General features: G+C 32.7%; 2 protein-coding genes across 6 annotated transcripts; one reads left to right on the top strand and one right to left on the bottom strand.

The window, feature by feature from the left end:
- The first annotated feature begins 302 nt into the window (after positions 1 to 302).
- Positions 303 to 7,864, top strand: LOC105793708 (CBL-interacting serine/threonine-protein kinase 3). Its single transcript, XM_012622555.2, has 15 exons — positions 303 to 607; positions 1,305 to 1,506; positions 1,677 to 1,739; positions 2,193 to 2,264; positions 2,354 to 2,461; positions 2,581 to 2,661; positions 3,664 to 3,717; positions 3,811 to 3,936; positions 4,020 to 4,109; positions 5,275 to 5,397; positions 5,497 to 5,607; positions 6,397 to 6,510; positions 6,597 to 6,653; positions 6,727 to 6,801; positions 7,441 to 7,864. The coding sequence occupies exons 2-15, from the start codon at positions 1,336 to 1,338 to the stop codon at positions 7,513 to 7,515; spliced, it is 1,320 nt and encodes a 439-aa protein (XP_012478009.1). The 5' UTR covers positions 303 to 607; positions 1,305 to 1,335; the 3' UTR covers positions 7,516 to 7,864.
- Positions 7,865 to 9,050: 1,186 nt separating this feature from the next.
- On the bottom strand, positions 9,051 to 14,384 carry LOC105793668 (vacuolar protein sorting-associated protein 26B). 5 transcript variants are annotated; one of them, XM_012622524.2, is made up of 14 exons: positions 14,101 to 14,382; positions 13,911 to 13,961; positions 13,735 to 13,809; positions 13,180 to 13,254; positions 12,975 to 13,047; positions 12,614 to 12,658; positions 12,280 to 12,391; positions 11,849 to 11,915; positions 11,319 to 11,363; positions 11,095 to 11,208; positions 10,822 to 10,877; positions 10,536 to 10,711; positions 10,080 to 10,127; positions 9,051 to 9,541 (listed from the first exon to the last, which is right to left on the bottom strand). In XM_012622524.2, exons 2-14 carry the CDS (start codon positions 13,911 to 13,913, stop codon positions 9,363 to 9,365), a joined length of 1,068 nt encoding a protein of 355 aa, XP_012477978.1. In that variant the 5' UTR covers positions 13,914 to 13,961; positions 14,101 to 14,382; the 3' UTR covers positions 9,051 to 9,362. The 5 variants fall into 5 exon arrangements, with proteins under 5 accessions (XP_012477978.1, XP_012477987.1, XP_012477981.1 ...); XM_012622546.2 differs by having other exon boundaries at positions 9,391 to 9,541; positions 10,050 to 10,127; positions 14,101 to 14,384; XM_012622533.2 differs by lacking the exon at positions 11,095 to 11,208 and having other exon boundaries at positions 14,101 to 14,374.
- Between the last annotated feature and the right edge of the window lie 6,594 nt (positions 14,385 to 20,978).

Below are 20,978 nucleotides of genomic sequence, written 5' to 3' on the forward strand. Positions count from 1 at the left end.
TAGTTCAAACTCCAATATAAAAATAATTATCAAATTCACAACCTAATTTAGGCAAAAAAATCAAGCTAAATATGAAAATAATTACCAAATTTATACCTTAAATAATAAATTAACTCTTCCCCTTATTTTAAATGAATATTATTATTAACCCAATTTGCCAGTTTTAAAAGTGAATGAAAAATCATTTTGTCTCCTTGCAGCAGCAGCTCACATGATGATAATGATGATGTGATCATCAAAGTCTTTTAATTCGACTTTTTCATCATAATTCCTTCCTACTTCATTTTCTTTTCTTTCTTATCCAATCATCTAATAAGCATATTCCTTATTCTTTTCTCTCTTTCTCAGTTTTTTTGGTAATCATTCTTTTCTCTCTTTCGATAGTTCTTTGAATTATACATTTTCTTATATAATTCTGTTTCCTTATTTAATCAATACGAGTTAATGGTGTACGACAAAGTTATAATATTTGTTTGAAGCTTGTACTTTTACTCAAGTTTTAAACATTAAATTTTTTACTGTTGGTGGTGATATTTCTCGACTCTTTAAGCCTCTACTCAGCATTAGTGAAATCAAATCAAGCTCCAAATTTAATTTGTTATTCTGGGTAATTCTTGAATTCCCTGAATCAGCTAAGTTTATGGACTTGGATTATTTTCCTTGATTTTGTCTCTACTGTGGGTCATTAGTTTAAAACTTCAGTTCTCAGTTAATGATATTTTGAGGTCCATATATATTTTTTATTTTAATCCCAGCAGAAATTTGTGGTTTTAAGCAGCTGGAGAAGATTCTCTTGGGCAATATTTTATATAGTAATTCATTTGTTTATTCCAATTAACTAATCATTAGTATTACTATACATATCATTGGTAGAAATGACTGATTTAGTTTTAGCTGAATTGCCTTGATTCCTGCTGCTATGAAATCCATCATTTGAAGAGAAAAAAAATAAAAGCCTCTGCAATTTTTCAGGTTGATAGCAAATCAATTGAGTTCTCTAAGTTGGTATAGTGTATTTGACTGTTTTACTTACTTGGGATGCACCCTTTTTCTGGTTCTTCATCATATGTTTGTTTTGACGTTTGAGGATGTTAAATCATAGTTCAATGGCGAATATTTTTCATCTTCCCTCCATGTTTTCTTGCTCCTAAATTGACTTTCCTCAAAGAGTCTGATTGAACTGATGAGCACATACATAATGTTAAAGTATGTTCTTCTGCTACAGGTTTTGGTGTTTCTATGTCATTCTTTTGTGTTTGATGGTTTTCTATGTTAAATGAACAATTTTTTGATACTTGTCTTAGTAGCAGAAGAAGATTATATAGTTAAAGAGGAATGAGTCAACCTAAAATCAAGCGTCGTGTGGGTAAATATGAGGTGGGAAGGACAATTGGGGAGGGGACATTTGCTAAAGTGAAGTTTGCAAGAAATTCTGAGACAGGGGAAGCTGTGGCACTTAAGATCCTTGATAAAGAGAAGGTTCTCAAGCACAAGATGGCTGAACAGGTTTCTCTTCACCCTTTATTTTCCTCTCTATTTAGTAATTCTCAAACCTCATTCATGCTTCTATTTTCATAGTTTATCAAAGCTATTGTAGTGACATTTTATGAAAGGACTTCCTTAAGTTCAGATATTGTATCGGATTCCTTAGATTTTTTTTCTGCTTGTATTTGCAGATCAAGCGGGAAATAGCAACAATGAAGTTGATACAGCATCCAAATGTTGTTCGTTTATACGAGGTTTCTCTTCCTTTCTGTGTGTTCTCATTTGGGTTGGGAGGGCGATATGGGGGGATTTGATGTATGTACCACGTACTCGCATCCATTTCTCCTTGTTTTATTAGAGCATGTGGATAATTCATACTGTAAAAATCTATAGTTGGCATCTGAAAGATATATTTTTGTTCGTAGTTCGTACCTTGCATATGTATGTCTGTGAACTGTGTGCTCAAGTATGCACCCTCTCTACATATGCTTGATATATGGTAAAGAAGAAAAAGACAAACTATTTCTGATAACCAATCCTGTGCAAAACTTTTTTCTCTCTGTTTACATGGTTTTATCTTGCCTTCTGCTCTTTATACTTTAAAACAGCTTTTGAGTGATGCCTCATGATGTCACTTATTTAAGAAAACCAGACAAGCAACATGCTTTAAATTATTTTTCAGATTGTTTTGAATGTTTCCTGTTCAGGTGATGGGAAGCAAGACAAAGATATTTATTGTTTTGGAGTTTGTTACCGGGGGAGAGCTCTTTGACAAAATTGTGAGTTGGTGATTTCTTGGAACTATAGCTAACTATTAGCTTATGAAAACTTCTTTCCATTCACATGAATTTGCATTTTAATTCTGAAGGTAAACAATGGACGGATGAGAGAAGATGAGGCACGGAGATACTTCCAGCAGCTCATTAATGCTGTTGATTATTGCCATAGCAGGGGTGTATACCATAGAGACCTGAAGGTATACTAATTTGGCGCCCTTTAGGACAAAAATGTTTATAGTTGCTATTTGTGTCCAGCATGTATGTTATGTTGTAAGGAAATGAAGCTCATTTATACTTCCCTTGATCTTTTTTGCAGCCAGAAAATTTGCTCTTAGATGCTTACGGTAACCTCAAAGTTTCTGACTTTGGATTGAGTGCACTATCTAAGCAAGTCAGGGTAATTATGATATCCTCTTTTTTCCCTTCTACATGGTGGGCAATTACAAAACTCTGACACCTAAAAGCTCAAGCTTTCTTGAGTCTTCAACCTTTTCCTTTGACCTACAAAGTCATCCAAATTTGTTCTATCCCAAGCTTATAGATGGTGAAGGCCTTACAAAGTAAAATTGTTGTAGGGTGGAAAGGCAACTTAATATTGGTGATAATGAATAAGAGTGCAAGCATCATTTTGAACATGTCTCTAAACAAAAAGAAAGAACCAATTAAAGATGAAGGATTATGAAATTATTCGTGTCTTGTTTAGTGTCAAGCTTGAAAAGTTCGAGATAAAAGCTACTTTCTCCATCAATCGATTGGAAGTAATAACATAACTTTAGGGCCTTCAGAGTTATTGAAAGGATAAGTTCCATATGAGCATGTTAAATTATCACATAACATAATGATATAAGTTTAAACGTCTTTGGAGAAAGAAAAAGATCAATTTGTTTCTGTATCAATCACCTTCTTTTCTGCTATAGAAAATGGTGATTTTTAGACATCACCATATAAAGTTACTTGCCACCTTTCAGTATCTGAATATTAAAAGAAGCTCTCTAATTTAGAAAGTCTATATCAAGAAAAAAAAGAGTGAATCAGGTACTATTAGTGAGATAATTTTGTTAAGGTCGAAATATTAGTGCATGTGACAGATCAATCTCCCTTCAGAACCGTATTTAATTGTAAACCAGCAATGTTGATTTAAAAGTAATGAACTGAACTAATTGGAGCTTGGTGACCTTAAAGCTTGTGATTAAGAAAATGGATTCTAACATGCTTAGTTTAGAACTATATATATTCTGTTGTCCATGTTATTTATCTACTTCTTGTTTAAGTCTTGTTTGAGCTCCCGAATCTTGATGTAACTGATTCAGTAAATGTGTAAGACTTGTTCCTTCTCGATTTGGCTTTGATGACCTTTAGGACATTGCAAAGTATTTCTAATCTGACGTTGAACTTGTAGGATGATGGTCTCCTTCACACTACCTGTGGAACACCAAATTACGTTGCTCCTGAGGTGTGACTAATTATTTAATCACACTAATTTTCTTCCAGTATTCGCAGCCCCTTAGAAACCCAATTATTAACAATCTTTTGTCTTCCTATATAGGTCCTTAATGATAGAGGTTATGACGGGGCAACTGCGGACCTCTGGTCGTGTGGCGTGATACTCTTTGTGTTGCTTGCAGGTTACTTGCCTTTTGATGATTCTAATATTATGAATCTCTATAAAAAGGTTAGCATTTCCTAAGTTGCATGTCACAGTTATCCATTGTTTCCCATTGCCTGTTTTTCACTCTTGTTTTCCAAAATCTGCAGATTTCAGCAGCTGAATTCACTTGCCCCCCTTGGCTATCTTTTAGTGCGATGAAATTGATAACTCGAATCTTGGATCCGAACCCAATTACCGTAAGTTGTTATACTTAACCCTCTAACATCAATGTGTTTCTGACTTCAATACTAAATTCTATGTGCACTGAGTAGGAAGAGGGTAAAAAGATTCCTATACTTTGTATTATGAAGATCTCATTTTTGCCCTTTTTGTGGCAAGAAATAAAAGATTGTTTATTACTATGCTAAGTAAAAGCTTCTAAAACTAAATGAAAATGAAGCTCTATTAATGAAAAAAATCAATAAAAAAGTCATTCTTGCTAAACTAACATTTACCTATGTCTATGTGCAATAATTCTGTGAAGTAATACATGTTATCCCAAAACATGATTCCATGGTGCTGTAACTGTAACTCTGTGAAGTTTGTAATCTGTGTTTTTACTCTATTGTGTTTTGCCCTTCCATCTGCAATGTAGTTTTAACTCATTTTTATAGTTAGCAGACCCAAGAGTGGGAGATGGAATCTGAGAAAACTGCAAAATAGATATTAAGAATGTATAATTGTATTTGCTCCATCACTTTTTCCTCTTCCCCACTATGAAAGATATATAATTTGGCAGTCTGAAACTCTAAATATAATTCCTTAGAACATATTACTTACACCAGATGTAAGGTTTTCATATTCCACACTATGCCTCAGTTCCTGACAAATTCACCTATGAGTTTGGCTTTATATTTGTATATGATCATGAATTCCAAATTTGAAGTTGATTGCCTCTAACTATATTATCATTTATAAAAAATTCAACTACAGATATATAATAATACACTAGTTTTTTTAATTAAATCTGCAAACAAATAACAAAGGCATTCCTCACCAGGTAATGGGTTAAGTTGCAAGGTTCATATTATGCTGTTACTTTTTATGGATACAGAGAAGATTAAAAATGTTAGGACTTTTAGTAGTCTTGATCGAGAAAAAACATTTTCTCAAAGATCAAACACTTATCTGTAGCTCTGCATCTGGATACTGTAAGTTCATTTTGCCAAGGGCAGACCCATGCTTCAACTACATATACTATTAAATCTTTGGCTAGCATGGACCTGCACGCATGTAGCATGCATATTTATGTTGGCCTTTATTGCTAGGAAATGATAACCTTACGCAAACTTTTGTCTTTCTTTTCTGTAATTATTGACTTGCATGATATTAATGTGTACATATCTCTTTCTTGCATTTCAGCGCATTACCATTCCCGAAATTTTGCAAGATGAATGGTTTAAGAAAGATTACAAACCTCCCATGTTTGAGGAGAAAGACGATACGAACTTAGATGATGTAGAAGCTGTATTTAGGGATTCTGAAGTAAGTGGATGAAACATAAGCATACAAATGCTGTTATATTTTAATGCTTCTTAACAAATTTTTTTTCTTAATAAGTCTGGCATTGTTGGTTTGTAACAGGAGCACCATGTTACGGAAAAGCGAGAAGAACAACCAACGCCTATGAATGCATTCGAGTTAATTTCTATGTCAAACGGGTTAAACCTCGGGAACCTGTTTGATGCGGAACAGGTTTGCTTTTGATGTGTTTTTAGAAGTTTAAAAGGTTGGGTTATGGAAGTATCAATTTCTTTTAATATTGAATCTAACGGTCTTCCGGATTTTGGAGCATGAGCTGAAACTGGAGTAGCTGTCACCTATGTTACTCGGACTTAAATGTGATTGTTAGATATTGTTATGGTTCGATATGGGTTTTCAACTTTTTTCCAAATTTTTTTTATGTACTTGGAGGGTCCTTAAAAGGGTCATATTCCTATACACCCATGTCTGAATATATGGTAGACACAGGTGTTTCAAGCAAAATTGAAAAGTCAGTGCAGCATAGGTTGTAACAAAATCTTTTCATTGATTTAAAAGACATACAGACTTTGCTTGGTAGAGTCAAAAGAAAATTGGATAGATGAAAAATTGAAGGGGTAGAAAACTAGAAAGATGGAAAACTTAATTTTTCTTTCCATAAGTGTGTTTGGTAGGAGAGATGGAAAAATGGTAATTTTCTTTCCATCCATAACTTGGTAAAGTTGAAAAATGGAAAGAAAGAAAATAAAACATTTGAAAGGATTGGTTTTTATGCATTAGGGTGAAAAATGTTCATCCCTCTTATTTTCTTTCCTCTCACTTTTCTTCCCAACCAAGCAAACTCAAAATTTACTTTCCTTCCATTTTTCCACTCCCTTCTCCCATCCTTCCACTTTTCTACCCAACCAAGCACACCCATAGTGCCTCTTTGCTTGAGAAAGATAACTACTAAGATATATATTTCATATTAAAACCAACTATTAGTTGTTCCATTTTCTGCAGGGATTTAAGAGAGAAACAAGGTTTACATCTACACGTCCTGCTAATGAGATTATCCACAAGATTGAGGAAGCCGCAAAGCCTCTCGGGTTTGATGTGCACAAGAAGAACTACAAGGTGAGTGTATCCTGAGCATGATATAAAGGTAATTATTGGAATCTATATATTTATCAAATTTACTTATTTCTTGTTATCTTATGCAGATGAGACTTGAGAATATGAAAGCTGGGAGGAAAGGGAACCTTAACGTGGCCACGGAGGTAATTTATGGCTACATTTTATTTATTTCTCATCTTACATTTTGTGCTTATCTAATTTTTCTATGTGAATTAGATATTTCAAGTGGCACCTTCTTTGCATATGGTCGAGGTGCGAAAAGCTAAGGGTGATACACTGGAATTCCACAAGGTACCACTTAATTCCTTAATTAAAATCTCATTATGTATTCTAAATATATTGTGTTTTTCCAATTTGCACAAACTACCGATGAGAGTTATGTAATAGTGCATCACCCATTATAGAAGTAGATGTCATTTCCCCCCCAATGATTAATTGCTTGTAGCCTATGAAATTGGAGTGGTCTTCTTTGCCAGCAAACGAAGTTTGGCGCCAAATTACTAGTATTTCTTGCATGATTTTTGGATTTGAAGTTGTTTACTCCATAATCTGATTTCAATTATAGATGTTAATTATGCATATCGAAATCGATTCTGCAATTCCTCAGTTATCTCCAAGACTTTATATTGGTTAGAGCATGCTTGAGAATCAGTAGCATCTTGCATGTCAATAATATCACCACGAAAGTTGTTTTTCATATCAAAACTCTTAAAAATCTGATACGGGTAAGGATGTCTGTTCTTAGCTAGAATCTATGGTACTTTGACTTAGATGTAATGGTCGGGTACGGCATGCTCGGTTTTTGCTATGTTTAGTCATGTATTTGGAGGATCCTGGGAGGACCATATCCTCATACTCTGATACAACAAATATGGAAATTATAAAAGATTATGGTGGCCATTAAAAGTTCGTTTTGTTTTTGGTCTGCAGTTCTATAAAAACCTTTCAAGCTCTCTCGATGATGTAGTTTGGAAAACTGAGGAGGACATGAAAGAGGTGAAGTAAAGGAATGTCGGGTGGCAGCCCATATTTTGGAGGGTAATGCCTCTGATCTTTTGCCCATGGAGTGGTTAAATGTTGTTCCATTTCTCCCTATTGTTCATTCTTTTGGCTTCCCATGTCGTTTTCTTAATTTTCTTATCTTTATAGCCTGTAAGATTAAACAGCCATGGTTCTTCCAATTTGTTTTCCAGTGTTATTAGTGTTGGGAAATATGGATGATTTCCATGGAAAGAAGTGGTTTTTAAACTGTAATGATATTTGAAACATGGATGATTTCCATGGACCGGGTGCTTCTTCTATATATACACATTTATATATGAATTAGTAGTTCTTTTTTCTTCTTTGGAAAGAATATGAGCAAATTTATTGAACTTGTATTTCTGTAAGCATATTCTGCGTTATATCCTATCCCATCTTAGGAATTGTTAGTTGTATTATGTCATGGTGATCTATCTGTTCAACCCTTTTGGTACTTTTCTATGGAGTAAAAAGAAAATTTGAAGGGTAGAAAAATTATTTATTTTTTCATCCACTTGATAGAATTTAAAATGAGAAGAAAAAAGGTTTCTTTTTAAAAAAATACATAATTTTGAACTAACATACTCTAATTTTCATTTTATCTCGAATTGTCATTTCAATTTAGAAGAATTGATTTTTATACACCGAGCACACTCATTTTTGTCCCTCTTTTTCACCCCCTCCTTTATTCTTACACTTTTCCATCCAACCAAACGCATCTTTAAAATATTCACGTTTCAAATTCTGAAGGGGTGAAATATTTTATACTTGATGTAACTCTAGAGGTGCTCATGGGCCGGGCTGGGCTCAAAAAAAATTTCAGCCTGGCCTGGCCCGAAATATGGGCCTGAGATTTTGTCCAGGCCCGGCCCGGGAAAAAATTCTTAAGCCCGAGCTCGACCCGGAAAAAAATTTCTAAGCCCGAGCTCGGCTTGACCCGGCCCATTTTTTAATAAAACACTAAAAATTTATTTTAAAAATAAAAAAAATTTTAAAAAAATTTTAAAAAAATTTTAAAATTAAAAAAATAAAAATATATTTATTATATTCGGGCCGGACCGGGTCAAAAAAGTGGTACCCGAGGCTCGGCCCGTTTTCTAAACGAGCCTCTTTTTTTTGCCCAAGCCCATATTTCGGGCCTATATTTTTACCCAAACCCTCCCATATTTCGGGCGGACCGTCGGGCCAAATTATAATTCTAATCAAAATCAAAATCACTTCTATGTAACTCTAATTCTAATCATTTCTAGATTTAGATAATAGATTTCCCACTTGTACTAGTAGGCTTATAGATGATTTTGATTTTGGTTCAAATGTTATTGAGTTTGGAATCCATTATTCGATTTCTTTTACTGTTTCATTTATGTATTTAATTCTTATTTGTCCTCTTAGAAAAGGCTTAATGCTCAAATTTGGTTGCCCAACTATATTTATTTTTTTATTTTGGTATTTAATTTTTTTATTTTGCTTTAATTTGGTACTTAAATTATCATCAGTTACTCAAATTGTCCATTAACCTTAAAAATCAAGGCTATCAACTTTTTTTTAAAAAAATATTATGTATATTACACTGATTAAAAAAGTAAAAAATATATAAATAATTCAAAAAAGTTTAAAAATAAAAAATTTAGACTTCTAATAGAGGGAGAGACCTCAATATGCAAAGCTAAATTTCTGAGCAACTGAATAAGGAAGTCATAGGCAACGATGGAACCTGGATTCCTAATCATTTGTCATTCCATAGGTTTTTTGATGAATAAATGAACTCCAAAGTATCAGCTGGCCGACATATTGGACATCCAGAAAGGAACTCATCCAGCTTGGGAGCAAAACTATGAAGTTTCAAGAAGCCGGTACATGGTGATTTCTTGCTGTTTGAAGTACCGGCGATCTTCTTCGTCCACTAGAACAAGATTCAAATAGTATTTCACACTGAATTTATTGTTGATGTTCTGATATGTCGGTGTCAGTTCATATGGACTTAAAAAGAGTCTGATAGGAATGGATTCGCCTGTAAGAAGCATTGGTAATAGCTTGAGTTAGACATTTTCCTCAATATGCTCCATAACTCTATTAAGAAAACAAAATTATGTTACTCAGACTCAAATGTGAATGCATGTTCAATTTGTTTTAAGTACTTTTATATATTTAGAGAATCATTGGAAGATCTACACGAATATTTCAAGAAAAATAAGGAGTCAGAGCAACATAGATAATAAGCATCCAATCAAGCCAAGTACAGCATATTATGTTATTTCATAAATAATAAAGAACAGCAAAATTAATAGTGATATTTCGAACGCCAAGGTGCATAAGTAGAATAATTCCAGATAGAACTCATAATTAGGCAGAACCTTTTCTTTTCTCTCATTTCAAATACACATCAGAATGTTCATTTCAGTCTTTAACATTTTCATGGTAGTTTTGCAGCACCAGGCATCAGTATATTTGTTAATATCAATACCTTGAACGTTAATCTAAAATGATAATATTGCAACAGCAGTAGCAGTCTTGCCTACCAACTTATTAGACGAGTAGTCAATAATTACCACTATCACCATGAGCCGGACCAGGATTACAAGAATCTTTAAACCACCCTAGCAATGAAATATTATTTTTATATCAATATTTATGTATTTTTAAAAATTAAATTTAAATAAAAACAATTTTTATCAAAATGAAAAGTAATCCAAGAGAGCCAGGATTACAAGAATCTTTGTCTAGGCCCGACCAAATTCAGGCCAAGCTCACAAGGCTAGACAGGTAATCCGCTAGCTGACAGGTCTTTAAACCACCCTAGCATGGAGATGGTTTTAGAAAGTAAATTGTTACAACCAATCGATCATTGAGGCAAACAAACAGAAGGCACTCTTTAAAAGTATGGTTTTATAAGTGTTCTGTGTGGCACGGAATATCTCAGGTGTTTGCATAGAATTCTAAAATTGTGACATTAAAAATATAAAAGGTGAAATTATGGTGAGAAATAGAGAAGTTTCCAAGGGTACCTCTTACAGGAGCACCATCCATCAACTCAAATTTTGCAAGGGTCTCTGTCTCAACATATGTATTAGGCCCTGATCCAGTGGACTCTCGACGCCTGATCTCAAGGTCCATATTTTTTAACTTAATTCTAACAAGAAGAAAATAAATTTTGCCGATAATGACATCCTTCAAATGATGCCTGGTTTAGAAATCCAATATAAACACATCAGTATCCTTCCAACATGGTGTGAAATAAGTTGAACGGATTTCATGCTGACTCCTGTAAGAAATGCTCTTTAACTGACTTACTTGCTTTTACTGTACTCAAATTCAATATGTAGACAATCCTCAATCCCGACTTCCATCTAGATGAACCATAAAAACAAACAAATCATGTCACTATGAAATTCCAAAACATCAAAATTGATATGAAGTAGCTACATAAATCATATCAACCATCAATACCAAGTTAAAGGTAAAAGTTCTAAATTTGTTCCCAAACTTTCACAAAAACGAAAGTTGGGGAATACCAGGAAGACAGAAATGGGAGAAAAGCATAATATAATTTGTAAAGGAACTAACTGGATCATCTGCTTGAGAAGGACTGTATAAGAATGACCCAAGTTCCGCTTGAGACACGTGTTCAAAAAGAGAATACATGTAATTGTATTGGAGCACTAAGAGAAGCAAAAGCCACTTTTGATATCAAGCATGCGAATGTTTCAAAGGAAAGAAATCTTTTAATATACATCTCATCAGTTAGATGAAACAAATAAGCAACAGAACATATAATGAAATTTCCATACCTTGATACTGTTATTGATTGATGGAGGGGGAGTATAGTTGCGAACCTGATGCAGAGAATTTTCACAAATAAATAAATAAATAATGGAAGCACTTGTATGATAGTATGAAGTGTACAAAGTGTAAATCACAATGAAGCACCATCTGTCAAGACATATTACTTCTAACAGAACATAATGGTAATTGCATTTCCATAAACATGGTAAGATACCTTCCCATCAGCCTGTTTACTATTTGAAAACTGTATGTATAGCTCATCTATAACAGCCTATCAAACCAATACAATCAGTTTCCTTGTTCTATCCGTAGATATAGAATGCTAGGCACTGAAAGTTCATAAACTTCTAGGGCAGTTGAATTAAAAAAGTAAACCACATCACTCTCACATAATCTGAGTCAAATCTGATGTTAATACTCAAAATTTAAAAGGAGGCGGACAGACAATGCTGTTATGAAAATAATGTAATGCCAATTATATTTTCAACTAAAAAAGCATAATTGATCCATATAGTGCTTATACAAAACACATTACCACAAATTCTTGGTACTCCACAATGTTGCCGACATAGTTTCTACTGATTGTCACTTTCAGTATATACCTACAAGTTTGCAATTAGATAGATCAGTTTCATTCATATCCTAATTTAATGAATCCTTCATCCCCGTATCATTGTGCATATCCTGTCACTGAATGGAGATAATCTTTCAACTAAATCAGTATCGTGATTTATGAGCAATGAATTGAATCAACAAAGAACTAAGCACTATTGGAACCACAAACAACCATCAACAGAAGCTAAAACAACTGAATGTATAATTCCGTGCTTCACACTCCAGCATGATAGGGGTAATAAAACAAGCACAGTAACATTTAAAAGAGGGTATTGCTCACAAAGAGAATAATTTCTTGATGCATAAAAAAATTATAATAAACATCAACTAAGAAAAGAAATTATAGCCTACCTAAGCCTAACATTGACTCCATTATAAGACTCATATGGCATCTCCACCGTAGAAAATTCAAATGGATATGTTTTTCTTTCGTACAATTCACCAGGAATATCTAGTTCGCGCACTGCAGAGAAAAGAGTGAAAATTAGGGGAAACTTAGAGGCAACTTACCACAATAATCGACTTCCATGCAATGTGACCCCAAACCAGACAAGGAAGAGGGAGAGAGGGAAGAAGGGGAAAAGGATCACATGGAAAATGAATATAAAACTTTTAAGGATGCATAAGACTGCTGATTACATTGAAGACTTTTTAAGCCTTTTCTTTAATGGTCAAATACACTCACCAAGGGAGGTAAAATCATAGAAGTTGCCTCTATCAAAATATAATTCTGCAAATAAGAAAAAAAAGAATGTCATGGACCAAGTATAGTGACATCATACTACATTCGTAGATCATCCTTTCCAACATTACTGACAAGCTCTAGCAAATCAAAAGCCAACAGAACAATTTAAAGTTAAGAACAGACTCAACCATGACAAAGAGAATAACTTAGCTACAAGCAGGTATAGATTGAATCAGGCTAAATTGCATGCAACTTTTAAAGATTAAAAAAGTCATGTAATAATAGCTAGATACATATACTTAGTGAATAGTCAAATGCAGACCTAAGATGAAAATGAAAGACAAGAGGAAATAGAGCAAACCTATTTGACCAAGGAGCTCAATTTTTACTCCATTATGTTCGACCTTCTTCCTATGTACTGGTTCTATAACAACCTGAGGTATCAGTATTAAGAAGTCAAATAGCTCATACAGTTTTTGCATGCAAATAATATAAAAGGGAAAAAAAGGTTTGGATAGAATAAGCAGATAATCATAACTAACAAAATGGCAACGTTAAAACACTACCTCTCCTACAATACTTTCTTGGCTCTGGAAGAGAGCAACCATAACTGTTTTCCCATTTTCCTTCTTTAGTGGAACCTAAATAGTAATATTGATGTGAGAAGAGTATACTTGATTATAAAATGCCAAACAAACAGCAATAGATAAAAGTAAAACATCTCAGACAAAACTCAAGATCCCAATTGTTGACCAAAGTTCACTGCAACCGCATTAGGAAAAAGAAAAACATGATGGAAGAGACCTAAATGAGCCCAAAAGCAACAAAAAACATACTATATATTTAAAATTTTTGCATGCTAAACAAACAATAAAACAAATTTATAACCAACAATTACTCAAATTTCAACTTCATAAATTAGCTGCTTCGAATAGTATAAATCGAAACCATAGCTGACTAAAATGACAAGTCGAGCAGAACAAAGCATTGATTCTAATTTAATTGTTGAACACAAAAGTATAATCATACGATTCACTTAGTACCTAAATGCATATTAACCTAAAATGTTCAGAGTTTTCCATTACATAGCCAAAAAGTAGCAATTAGAAGCAATATATAACCTGCTTACGGCTTCTTCCATCTGCAAATGAAATGAAAATATTACACGGCGGCTTGAAAGCTCCAACTAGGTAATTCTGCAAGAAAAATATATATATAAACAAGTTCTTCATAAATAAAGATTCTTCAGAGAAAGTAAAGGTGAAGACAAAGAAGCAATTTCCTGGGAAATTAATACCATGATGCTTTGGTGAAATCCCAAATCAAGACTTTGTGGAGCATGAAGAACCTAAAAGAAGTGACGAAGCTAATGTTAGAAACTAGTAGGAAAATGGAGTAAAATCAAATTGAAATGTTCTTACTTTTGCTGGGAAAGCGTTAGTAAGGGAATCAGATCAAAGAAGCAACGAGGAAAGAGGAAAAGTTACCTTTGATTAGCGTTCTGAGAGGAAGAGTTGACTGTTGAGTTGAGAGCAGATTAGCGGGTAATAAAATTCAACCAGCCAGTCTCCTTCAGATCTTGGTTTATTTCACCATTAAAAGCTTGAGAGAACTAAAAAATGGGGGAGATCTAAGTGTCTACCATAAATTTGATACTTTATTGATATACAGACGAGGGAAAAGTTTCTTTTTTTCTTTTTTGGAAGACAAATTCAACTCTCGGTGTCGAGTTTGTATTTATTTAGCTGTTGGTTCAGCCCATCCAATTTAATATACCGGAACTCGACTTCACTTTGGGTTTATAAATTCTCATTTTTTCATCTTTTCTTCCCGCTCAAAATTTTCTTAAATTCTCAATATCTTCAACATAATTTACACTTCCTAAAAACATAATTTATGGTAGAGACTATAGGATAAATTCGTATGGTAGAATACAAACATTTGCATAAAAAAATGTTATAAAATCGGAGCGACAAGACAAACCTTCTGTTGTATTGATGGAATTGTTATTGTCATAACAAGAGAAACTATTAGCTAAGTTGCTTGGGCTCGAGTAGAGACAATTTTAATCAACTTATAGCTTGAGTTGCTTCCTCAGGAATCGAAAATGCAACAAACCTCGATCTTTTACTTATTCTACTAAGGTCTCACATTACCCATTACATTCATACACTTTAGCCAAATGATTACGGGAACCGATCGAACTTAACCATTGTAGAAAGTACGATAAACAATCTTGCACGACATTATGGTGCCATATTGAGAATAACTCCTTAAGCTTTCCATCGGATATGCTATCATCCAATTTCTTAACATACAAATTTGCTTTTGGATTTTCCATCGAATCCCCTCATCACCACAATACTAGTTATCATATAGAAATCGCCAAGATTATTCTTCAAACCTTCGCCACTCATCGATGCTAAGAGATTCTTTACGTAGACATTGTTGAATTTCGTCTTCCTAAGAAAAAAGTCTCTTTCCTGTTTGCAAATAAAAGGGTTGATTTAGACTTGCTTATCGTTTAATGGCATACTGTCGTCAAATTTTTATCACCTTCATAAATATATTCCAGTCTCTGATTTTTCGAACACTAGGGTCACGATCCGAATACATAATTTGGATAGGCTTTCCATCAAGAAAAGTGAAATTCAAATGCTCCAACGCCTTTATAGTTGCAAGTAACCAAAACAAGAGATCATTTAGAATTTGTAAGCTTTAATAATTCATGCATTTCACTCTCACAATGCATGGTAAAAGTATCATGGATCTCATGTACTAATAGTTGGATTGCATTTTGTCCTCTCTGTTAAAGAATTTGGCAAATTAGGTATGTATGTTAGATCAAAAAATAAATCGATCCTTCTATTAAAAATTCTATCCATTTTTACTATTTGGTTGCTCCATTAGCCACATCAACACTTAACAATAGAAATGAATGAAATTTTTAACAAAATGACCAATTTATTTTTTGATATAATTTAGAGGGACTAAATTGTCCATTTTTTAATAGAGACAGTAAAATGCAGTTCAACTCCTAATATAGGTGTCACGGTTCGCCCATGAACAAAGTTACCTAAAGCATTAAATCAAATTTGAAACAATGCGAGTACAAGAAAACCAAGTCAAAATGTTATCGAAATGCCTTGGAAGACTATAGAAGTCCAAAGAAAGAACCGAATCCTTGTAGAACTGAGTAGAATATTTCGCAAGCTTTAGAAATCTCTACTCTTGTATAGAATAGAGTAGTTGGGAAAGTCCTAGAGAATAAATCTAGGTCCTCCACTGAGATTATGAATTGTTATTAACTAAACCAATATAACTTTCTTCATTTTATTGTAAATGCCAATATTTAGATATTTAAAAATATAGAAAAAAATCTAATTGATAATTGTTCAAAAGATTCGAAGCTTGGTGTTTTCGTTAGAAAACCTGTATAATTTGAGAAACCTATACCAATTTTTTTTTGTAAGGATATGTTCTTAGATGAGGATGGGCCATACAACAACGATTTTAATAATCTATTTACTTAAATGAAAACTTTTGAAAATTTTAACAACCATTTTGTAACTTTTTGAAATTTAGATGGCAAGGGTTTCTCTTACCTCAACCAGTGGTCGAGAGGTTCGATCCTTGTCTTGGTTATGGAATAGCTTTAAAACTCGTGGTCAGTGTGTACCCCTCTTAACGAGCTTGCAAAACGCGAATGATTTGTGGATTCGCTCTAGTGGATACCTTAAGAAACAAAAAACAAAAAGATATTAAAAAATATCTAATTATTGAATTTTTTTTAAAATATTCAAAGTTTGGTGGTTTCATTAGAAAATCCATATAACTTGAAAAACCCTATACCAATATTTTTAAGGATATGCTCTTAAAAATTGCACTCATTAGAAATTGTGGTATAAATCAAAATATCTAAGGATGTGTTATTAGTAATATTGGTTTTTTTTTTTTGTGTTAGAAATCTTGGTAAAAGCTTGTAAATCCAAATTTTGGTGTACAAAACTTTCTAATGAATATTAATATTTCCTTAGTAATTGCGGTATATGTCAAAATATCTAAGGTTCACTTATCTGTCAACCTGATAGATCTAAACCGGGCTAGATTGAATCGATTCTAAGTAGAATACTTTTTCGGTCTTATCTACTTACACTACTTTCTAGACTCGTCAATTTTAAGGTTTAAGCACATTCAACTTAATCCAATTAATTGGTTTCTAACCTTAAGTTCAGACTAACCACATCCACTTTGATAACCATTTAATTGCAAGCCATTATAGATGCACTTAACCTAACCCAATTATCAAACATCAAAACAATGTGAAATAATAAAGAGAATGGTAAGAAATTCTCAAAAATTCTAGTGCATCCACAACTTATGATTGATTGAACGACCATGTTAATCTACAAAATATGTTGATTATTGCTTTGGAATAAAGCACAGACAAAAATAAAGTACAAGAGGAATATTGAAGGAAAATTGCAAATAGATTAAACTGAAAGTTGAAAAATAACAAAACAATGTTAAAGAAAATTTGAAATCTTACTAAACTATAAATTTAAAACCCTAAAAGAGCTCGGTTTAATGTAATATTTATAGTCTAATTTTATATTGACCAATTTAGTTCGACCAACTCTAAAATTACAAGCTAATATCAATTTTACGGATGGAAACACCCTTTTAAAATTTTGTTTCGTCAAGCTTCAATGTCATGACTTTGCAAGCATTTTGCTCGATCTTTTGAGACTTGTTGAATGTCGCGACTTTGCTGCTGTTTGGGATCAACTTCCATCTTCAGGCTACTGGCTTGAATGTTGTGATTTTGTTATGTTTGGGATCAACTTCCATCTTCAAGCTATTGGCTTGAATGTTGTGACTTTGGTGAGTGGATGTCGCGACTTTGTAGGCTAATGTTGCGACTTTGATCGTCCAATGTTGCGACTTTGGGTCCAATAAGCTTGCCTTGTGGTTGTTGGTTGAAAATTTATCTAAGTGTTGAAGCAGCTTCCAATGTCACAGCTTTCTTGCTGAATGTTGCGACATTCAATCCAGGCCATTAACTTCTTAGCTTTGATTGTTTCCTGCACACTTGATTAACTTGTTAGGTTTACTCTAGGCCCAAATTGGCTTAACAAATCATAAAACATAGCAAGAAGCTCCTTTTATTCAATTTCAACTAAAAACTAAATACTTCTTAAAAGTAACTAAAATAACACAAAAGTACTTGAATACAACATTCTTTAAGTAGTGAAAAAAAACTTAATTTTCCATAATGAATTATGGAAGATTAGTTGCTTGTATGCTTCAAGGTATGCCTTTTGCTTTAAGTTTTCACTATTTTTGAATTGTTTAGATAAGGGAACTTTTGTGCAGACGGAGGGTGCAAATCCATATTTACTTATCTATGACACATGTTGGAGTTTTTGTAAGAGTAGAGAAAGAAAAACATAAAGAAAAACATAACACAAGACAAGGTAGCAAGATACAAGAAAAAAATTTACTTGCTCAGAAATGTGCAGCAAGGGAGCTTATGGCTGATAGCTCATTTTTGCTCACTCATTCAATAAGAAAACAATACATTTATTGTAATACCCCGAAAATTTTTACAGTAAGATATTATTTTTGATATAGTAAGGAAATAAAGTGACAAAAAGGAGAATTTTGAGTTATGACAACATTGGGAAGTATATTATGACATATTACTTCAAGAAATGATTAAATTGTAAAAGTGAGAAAAATTTTGTTACCCAATAGTAAATACTCAAAATTTGAGGGGTTAAAATGTAAATATGAAAAAGTTGAAGGATCAATAGTGTAAATATTTTAAGGGTGGAATAATCTAGAACCTAAGGAAAATGGATGAATTGGGACCAAATTGAATAGATGAAGAATTATGAGGGACCAAATTGTAATTTTACCAAATTAAGTGATGACTCAAGGATGGAATTTTAGAAGATCTAAAGGGAAAAATGGTCAAATAAGAAGATAGAGAAATATAGAAAATAATGATGATGTTAGAGATATTTTAGATTAAATAAATAAATATTAGTTTATTATATTTTGATTTGATTTTTTTTCTTAATGATATTTTATTATTTTATTTAGTGTGTATATATATGTGGAAAGAAACATGGAAGCCATCATCCCACCATTTTTCCATGCATCAACGCGAGAAGAAGAGAGAAAGAAAGAAAGTTTTGCTTTCTTTACAATTTGGTCCTCACACAAAAAATTCACCATTTTCACTTAGAATTCAAAGAAATTTCCATAGCCACCAAGAGAGAAAATTGATAAGGAGACTATGGGAGCTAGAATATCAAGTTGGATTCAAGAAATAGAGGCTGGAGGAGAGAGAAAATCAAGTTAAAGATTGAAATCAATAGAGCAAGGTAAGAACATCATGATTTCAATATATTTTTGAGTTTGATATTATTGAAAAAGTATGAAATTGATGTTAACGTAGGGTTTTATTATATAAGGTTCTATGTTCTTGATATGTTAGTGATGAAAAATAAGAGAAAGTGATGGGAAATACTATAGAGAAAGGGAATAAGGGTGTTATAAATTTAGTAATCAACATTTTGCACTAAAACAGTTTTGGATGAAACAGTAGGTTAACTTTGAAAAATCATCATAAATCATGAAAATTGAATTAGAGGATGAAAAAATATGAAATTAAATCTTATTGAGTCTAGTTTCTCATAAAAGAAACGATGTAATCAATGGAATTTTAAATTATGAGATATAATAAATTTTGTGAGACAGGTCGAGAATGAATTTGGTTCCCTATTCGACTTTGGAAAGTCATTAAAAATTGTAAAAAAAATTATTATGAGTTATAATTTATATTATTATAATCCTTAATAAGTAATTTTAAAAAGGAACAAACGAGAACATCATCCGAATCATGTACAAGGAGATAATTAATTTTTAGTGAAGAAGGGTCAAAACTGCCAGACAGCAGAACAGGGATGACTTTAAAGTATAAAATGTACTTATTGGATAAAAAAATTATTAAAATTTATGGTAATAATATATGTGAGTCTAGTTTCAGAGAAAATTTATAGATCTCAATTCGGAGTTCTGTAGCTTAAGATATAATTAATTTAGTGACTATAACTCAAGTGAACAGCTTGTTATGAGTAAACAAGTAAATAATGGTAATATATATATCAAGGATGTGGACTGGAGTGGAGGAGGAGGAAAAATAATATATGTGAATATTCAGCTAATACGAGTTTATTTTAAAATAGATAATTTACATGTTTTAGGTTCAGGACTAAATTGAATAAAAGTAAAATTTTAAGGGTAATTTTGTAAAATGTAAAAAATGACCAAATTGCATGAAATGAATTGTTTTATCATTTAAATTAATAAATTGAATGAAATATTAATTTAGATCAAGATTTGGGTGGAAATTCGAGAAAAATGGAAAATTACCAAAATGTCCCTAATTTTGATATTTCTGCAATTTAGCCCGATAAGTTCGTGTAACTTGAATTATATTCTTAGATGCTTGAAATGTATGTTATTGATGAAACTTTGATATATTTGATAAAAATAAAAAAATCCCGGTTGAATGGAAGGAAAATTTGTTGGATCTTTGAAAAGGAATTGATGGTAAAAAGGATCTAGCCCGGACGGGTGATCCTATCTTGATATAGCCCTCCCAAAGAATATGTGTGAAAAAGATCTAGCCCGGACGGGTGATCTTGATATAGTCCTCTCGAAGAATATGTGGAAAATGGATTTAGTCCGGACGGGTAATCCGAATTAGGGTCTGAATTTAGCTTGGACTGGTAATTCAGATCCAAGGTCATTAGAGTAATTGTCGTTGCAGGGGATTCAGCCTGGACTGGTAATCCCGACAATACTCTATGAGTTTATATTACAGGGGATTTAGCCTGGACTGGTAATCCCGCTGTAAGAAATGAGGTTCGCGGGAGTGTGCTCTCTGAATTGAAAAATATGCGCACATGAATATGAATTGATGGACCTGAATTTGTACACTAAAGTGTACCTTTGAAAATCCATCGAAATTCCGAGAAATTCAACGGGATAAAAATAGAAAATGATAAGTACATAAAATCATGAAATTAAACTTGAAATATATAGAAATGATAATTATTTGATATACTAAAATATGACATGGAAAATACATGTATGTGAAACTTGCACGATAATTATGCATATTCAAGATTATGAACGCTCATGGAATAAATATACATTGAACTTATAAAAAATTATGGTACATGAAATATTGTCATAATGAATTGAATAATTTATATTTAAGAAGAAACAACAAGAAAATGATATGTATCATGACATGTAAATATGAGACTATCTTTGATACGTTGATACA

This window comes from Gossypium raimondii, chromosome 7 (genome assembly GCF_025698545.1).
Source record: "Gossypium raimondii isolate GPD5lz chromosome 7, ASM2569854v1, whole genome shotgun sequence".
Classification (NCBI taxonomy): Eukaryota; Viridiplantae; Streptophyta; class Magnoliopsida; order Malvales; family Malvaceae; genus Gossypium; species Gossypium raimondii.